At 57.1% G+C, this 6,039-nt stretch overlaps 1 protein-coding gene across 1 annotated transcript; it reads right to left on the bottom strand.

The window, feature by feature from the left end:
- Positions 1-754: 754 nt before the first annotated feature.
- ZBTB12 (zinc finger and BTB domain containing 12) lies at positions 755-4,630 on the bottom strand. Its single transcript, XM_082346141.1, has 2 exons — positions 4,097-4,630; positions 755-3,583 (listed from the first exon to the last, which is right to left on the bottom strand). The coding sequence occupies exon 2, from the start codon at positions 3,561-3,563 to the stop codon at positions 2,184-2,186; it is 1,380 nt and encodes a 459-aa protein (XP_082202267.1). The 5' UTR covers positions 3,564-3,583; positions 4,097-4,630; the 3' UTR covers positions 755-2,183.
- Positions 4,631-6,039: the final 1,409 nt, after the last annotated feature.

Genomic DNA, 6,039 nt, shown 5'->3' with positions numbered 1-6,039 from the left:
CCGCCCCGGGTCACGTGGGCGAGGAGGGAGGGCTAGGAGGAGCCTTAAAGGAGCCACTACGCGCTTTCTGGCCATTTTCCCCCGAGAGCGGTCTCAGAGATGGCAGTTCCTGTTCTAAGCTGGGGGCTGCAGGGGAGAATTCCTGCCATTCCTGGCCTCAGCTCAGCTGGGAACCGAAGGCGAGGCACGCCTGGGTCCAGGTGTGGCTTCTCCATCTGCCACCTGGCTTTAGGTAACTAGCGGAGCCACTGAGCCTCCCGGCTCTCGGCAGCGGCTGTATTTCCAGTCCTACCCATGTGTGCTTCTCCTGCTTCTGGTTGCTTTCTAGTTTCTGGGTCACTAGATAGAAGACTCGGCCTCAGTTTTGGCCTCGCTTCTCTAACGAGCAAGAAGGGGGCGATGGGGACGCGCGGAAGACACCTTTACTCTTGGCTGGTTCTAGCATGCAGTTTCAAGTGTCCCCTGGAGCAGCGACCCCTTTTGAAAACCTGGGGCTAAATGTCTCTTCCATTTATGCCAGACATGTCACGCCACCACATGCACTAGAGATCCAGGTACGCCCCCAGAGGCCCGAGTCATTACTGTCTGGTAACACTCTAATAAGTAAACTTTTTTTGCCAAACGCTTCACAAGCATAGCAGGCACTCCGTTGGTCATAGCCCAGCCGACAGTGGAAGTATGAGTGATATGACACCAGGACACACAACTTTGAGAGCAGTATTTAGAGTACCGTCTCTGTAGGTATTACATCTGGTCGAAGTTTGGAAAATATCTGTATTTCACATGCGATATTTGACACAGGCAAGTGGAGAGGGTATAGGGCACCTGAGGCCAATTCAAGGTCTTCTGGGAACTGTAGTTCTCTTCGGTTAAGAACTATTCCAGAGCTTTCTGGGAATTGTAGTCTTCTCCACATCCTAACCCAAACAGTGGTTTTTATCTTTCTTCAGGACAGGAACCCATTCCCCAGACCAAAAACGCCCAAACACCGGCTCCAGCTTACAATTTTGGTGGGCACAACGATCACACCTACACCCCATCCCTAGCCCTGACACCAAACTCAACTAGAGTAGGTCATTTGTTAACACCTCCGCCAATCACGGAACACTTGTGCTGTGAGGTATCTGACAGGAGTTGAGGATGCAGAACTGGGAGGGTCTCTGGCCAGAGGAGCCCACTTGTCACACTCCCCTTCCCCTCTCAAGGCTCCTTCAGGCATGAGACCTGCATGAGTTGTGTCCTCTGGGTACTTAGAAAATGGCATCAGAGGGTGAGGTGGTCTAGGGTGGGATAGTCATTTACATGCAGTTGCCAGAAAGAGTATAAAGAAAAAAAAGTTTTTTTATTTTTTTTATTTTGTGGAAAAACAAAAGCAGAAAAACTAAAACCCCAAACTCCAGAAAAAATCCTAAAAAATACGTTTTGTTTTCTTAAAAAATACTGTATAAGTCTCTACTCCTCTCCCTCCCCCACCGCAACAGCCCTCCTTGCCGCCTCTCATCTCAGTGCCCTACCCCCCACCCCCACCACTATTCGTAGTTCCTGCTATTGTACCCCCCTTCCCAGTATCTACCCAGGATGCTCACCCCCATATTCTCTTACCTGCCATCTTCCTTTGTTCTCCCTAGAATTTTGGTGAGCCTTGTACCCATCCCATTTCCCCAGCATGCAAGAACTGTCTCCCCCTTCCTTTTCCGGAATTCAATAATCCTTTCCCCCTACCACTCCCTCTCCCAAGGATCTAGTCCAAGCAGGAGCAGGTAAGCTGCCTCCTGCCAAATTCCCTCCCAGTTCCCACCCACCCACCCCCTACCTCAAGAAATGCCAGAACCTCTTCCTGGGCAGCCGTAGCCAGGAATAAAATATTTTCCAGTCTTTTCCCCTCCTCATCCCATAGGACATTTCCCCTCCCTCCACATATCCATGCACCTCCAAGAGAAGAAAATCTTTCTCTGGGACCCCCTATTCCCTTGGCCTTCTCAAAGAACTCTCTCCCTGTCCATCCTTTTCTTCTGAAGAGGCAGGGTCTTCTAAGGAATCTTCGGCCCCTCCCTCAGGATGTGTGTGTCTGCTCAGACTCCCCACCGCACCTGCCTGCCCCTGCCCCCCACACCCCCCTATTCTCCTGGACCAAGGAGCCCCCTTCCCCCCAGCCCAGGGACCCAGCGCCTGTCACGCTAGCGCTAGCGGATGAGGACGTTGATCTCAGCCACGCTGGCCTCCAGCACGTTCTCGGCCGTGGTCTTGCCGTGCTGCTCCTTGAGGTGCCGCCTAATAGCAGGCTTGTGAGCGAAGCGCACATCGCAGTAGGAACAGCGATAAGGCCTCGCTCCCGAGTGGAGGTTGAGGTGGTCGTGCAGCGTGGACTTCTGCGTGAAGCACTTGCCGCAGATGCCACACGAGTGCGACTTGACGCCGCGGTGCACGTTCATGTGGCGGTTGAGGTTGCTGCTGTGGTTGAACTGCTTGCCGCAGCGCGGGCACATGAAGATGAAGTGCTGCGCCCGCATGTGGAAGACCAGCTTCTCCACGCCCTGGAACACTTCCGGGCACTTGGTGCACTTGATGTTCTTTAGGGGATTGCCACTGGAAAAGCCTCCGGGCAGGGGTCCCCGACTGCCCCCCGCCCCCAGGCTGCCCCCCGCCCCCCGGGCAGCCATGGCCACCGCTGCTGCCTCCACCAGGCCTGAGGTGGCCCCCACGCTGGCCCGGCCTCCTGGGATCAACAGCAGGCCCTCCCCTTCCGCGTCCTCGGACAGGCTGTAGCAGGCTTTCACCACGCCCTGTGGTGGAGCCACAGTGCTGGGGGGCACGCTGCTCTGGGCCAGCTCCCCAAGGTGGCTGCCCACAGAGCCTCCGATGCCCAGACCTCCTCCCAGGCCTCCGGGAGGTTTGAGCCGGTGTGCCACCTCCAAGGCCGATTCCACCTTGACGATGCAGATGTCAGACACGTCCTCGTCCTCATCCTCATCCTCTTCCTCGGCCTTCAGCTCTAGGTCCTCATCCAGCGGGAACTCCAGCTTCACAGGCCGCAGGAGTGGAGGGGGGAGAGGGGGTGGGGGTGGGGGTTTGGGGGCTGGCTTCGGGGTCCTGGCGGGAGGGAGGAGGGATTTGGTGGCACTGACACTGCTCACAAGGCTGGCATCGCTGACCCCATCCTCTTTGAGGCCTATTTTGGGCTCGATGAACTGGCTGAGGGCATTCCGGCATTTCTCCACCACGTGCTCCATCTGCAGGTAGGAGGCGGCCGTCAGGTAGTTAACAATGTCCCTGACGGCGAATTCCAGGGCGCCCGTATAGCAAGAGAGGAGCAGGTCAGCCACTATGCGTGCACTGTGCATCAGGGAGACCTGCAACTCAGAGCTGGGATTCAGCAGGAACTGGTCCCGCAGGAACGGCGAGCAGGCGGCCAAGATGACCTTGTGGCCGCGGAACTTGAGGCTGTCGGCCACAATGGTCACGTCGCAGAACCGCTCCTCTGCGCGGAGCTGGTTCATGTTCCGCAGCGTAGCGGCCTCGTGGCCGGGCAGCTGGAAGCGCAGGACTTCCACCCCAGAGGCCATTGTGGCGGGGGTGGGCCACCCTGGTTGGGAAGGAAACCGGTCAGAGACAAAGGTCTCCAGCTTTCCTAGGCCAAAGCTCCAGGCCTCGCACCCCCATTCTTGCCTGGCCCTCCCAGCATCAGATCATCCAGTTTTCAAGCCTCTTCCTCAGTTTCCCCAGCCCCCGGGCAGGCGCTGTCCCTCCGAAAGGAGGGAGGCGTGGTTCCCGGGGGCGGGGCAGCGGCGTCCACACCCCCCAGCCCGACAGCCCGCGAAGATGGGGTGAGCCCGCGCGCCCACGGGGGAAGGCCGGCGGAAGGGGGAGCAGAGGCCTGGGTTCTAAGGTGGCCCCGGTTGCAGCCTCTTCTCACCCCGCCCCTTTACCCGCTGCCTCATTCCTCCACCACCCCCCTTGCACGTTTGCACGCGCCTTTCACGTCTTCCCCTCTTGCCTGCACGCATCGTGCACGGCCCCCCCCCCCACGTTCAGAACTCCGTGGCACGCCCCCCCCCCCCCAACCAGCCCCACGACCCTGAGTGCACGCGCCTCTCACCTGGCCGGGTTCCGCGCGCTGTTTTTTTCCCCCCCTATTTCCCCCACCCCCCCCCCGGGGCCGACTGCGCCCCCACACACGGGCAGGGCCTGGGCAGCGCGCAGGCGCGTGGGTGCACGGGGCGCGCGCGCGGGGCCGGCTCCGCGTGGGCGTAAGGGGGGAGGGGCGGGGGCGGCTCGTGGCGTGTGTTCCAGGCCCCGCGCGCGGCGGCGTCGGCGAGAACTCGGGGAGGAGGAAGAGGGGAGGGAATTAAAGGAGCAGGATTCCCCCTTTCCCGACCCCCCTTTCTTCACCAGCAACCCCCCCCACACGGTTAAAGGGCCGGACGGCCTGGCCTCTCCTTTGGCCGGTATTATTTGTCCGCCAGAGCGGAAATACGTTCAGCAACCCCCTCTTTCTGGCTCCCCCTCCTCTGTGCCTCCGGGCCCCGCGGCCCGTCTGCGCGTGCGTGCCAAATACCGCGCGGAGGCCCGCTCATTCGGGCCCGCCTCCCGCTGCCGGCGGCCCGCGGCGCAGCCTGCTTCTCGGCCCCCAGTGCGCGCCGCTACCCCCGGCGCTCCCCGCCTGCTTGGCTCCCCGCGGGCGGCGCTGCCACCTGCTCGCGGGGGTGGTGCTGCTCTGGCCCAGCTGTGCGGAGCGGGGCCGGAGTTGCAGCCACCGCCCCTCCCGGGGTCCCAGACCGCCCCGTGGCTATCGAGATATTGGTTGCTGTTGCCCACGCCTGCATCCCTTGTTGATTATGTTCACAGTTCCTCCAGTCACACTTCCAGATTTTTCCAACTCTTCTGAAGCTAGTAACCACCTCAGCACTCCCGGCCTAAAAGATATTTTAACTTTCTGCAAGGCCCAACAATCCAGTGTCCTCAACTTCCTCTCCTCTGTCTCAAAATTTTATGAAATCACACCTATCCTCCCCTTCCCCCCATTCTCAGAATTGATCCCAATTTCTTGCCAAGGCAAACGCCCTCGTAAGGTCGATGACCTTGACTATTTCACCCCTACTATATAAATACACCTAGTACTAATTCTTCTAATTATGTGAATATTTATATTAGTATGATATTTATATTAGCATCCTTCCCATCCCTGCCCCCTCCACCAGACTGACAAGGTCAGAGCTCCACTGCCCTAAACAAAACTTTCCCTCAACTCTGCACCTTTGCCTTCTCTTTCTCTGTCACTCCCAAACTGAGCTGCAGTCTCCACGGCTTCGTCACCAGCCTTGAAGACTGGCTCCCTTCCCTCCCTCTTCCTTGCACCTCTCATACCTACCCTCAGTTCCCCACCCAACCAAGTCCCGGTGAAGAAGCCCCTGTTTCCTGCCAACTGGATTTGTTTGTTACGTTCTCCAGGAGACTAGAGCATTTTCCTTACACATCAACTTTGGTGGAATGTGTTCAATATCTGGTTTCCCCATTGGATTGTAAACTTCTTGATTGCATGAATTATGTCCTGGGTTATGTTTTGCAAATAAAAGTCATACAGTAAAAGACCGTTGAAGTCATTCTTCTTCAGTTCAGCCAGCATCCACCCATAAGAAGTTTGTTCCTGACTTAAACTGAATCCTGAACTCAGGGGATGCCCTTTGGTAGGGGAGTGGGGGCAGTGTTTAGATGGTGCCTCTACTCTTTGCCTTTCCTTTTTAAATTCTCTGACTTTTTTTGCCTTCACCCCGTTCTCTCTATTCTAAAATGCCCTCTTTGTAGAAATATCTTTGTTGTCAGGCGTCTGTGTTGGACACACCTAGGCTCAAAGCCATATTCCACTACTTATGAAAAGAGGGCCCTTGGGCAAGTTACTTAATTCTCTGAATCACAGAGTCTTTATCTTTGAATTGGAGGGGCCCTGATTCCTCACAGGGCTAATGTGAAGTTTAAGTGAGCCTGGCATATAGTAGGTGTTGAATCAATGAGAGCTCCCTTCTCCTTTGCCTAATTGGGGGA

This window comes from Balaenoptera borealis (genome assembly GCF_965194805.1).
Source record: "Balaenoptera borealis genome assembly, chromosome: 12".
Classification (NCBI taxonomy): Eukaryota; Metazoa; Chordata; class Mammalia; order Artiodactyla; family Balaenopteridae; genus Balaenoptera; species Balaenoptera borealis.
Note: the sequence above shows the minus strand (reverse complement) of the source record. Positions and strands in the feature narration are given on the sequence as shown.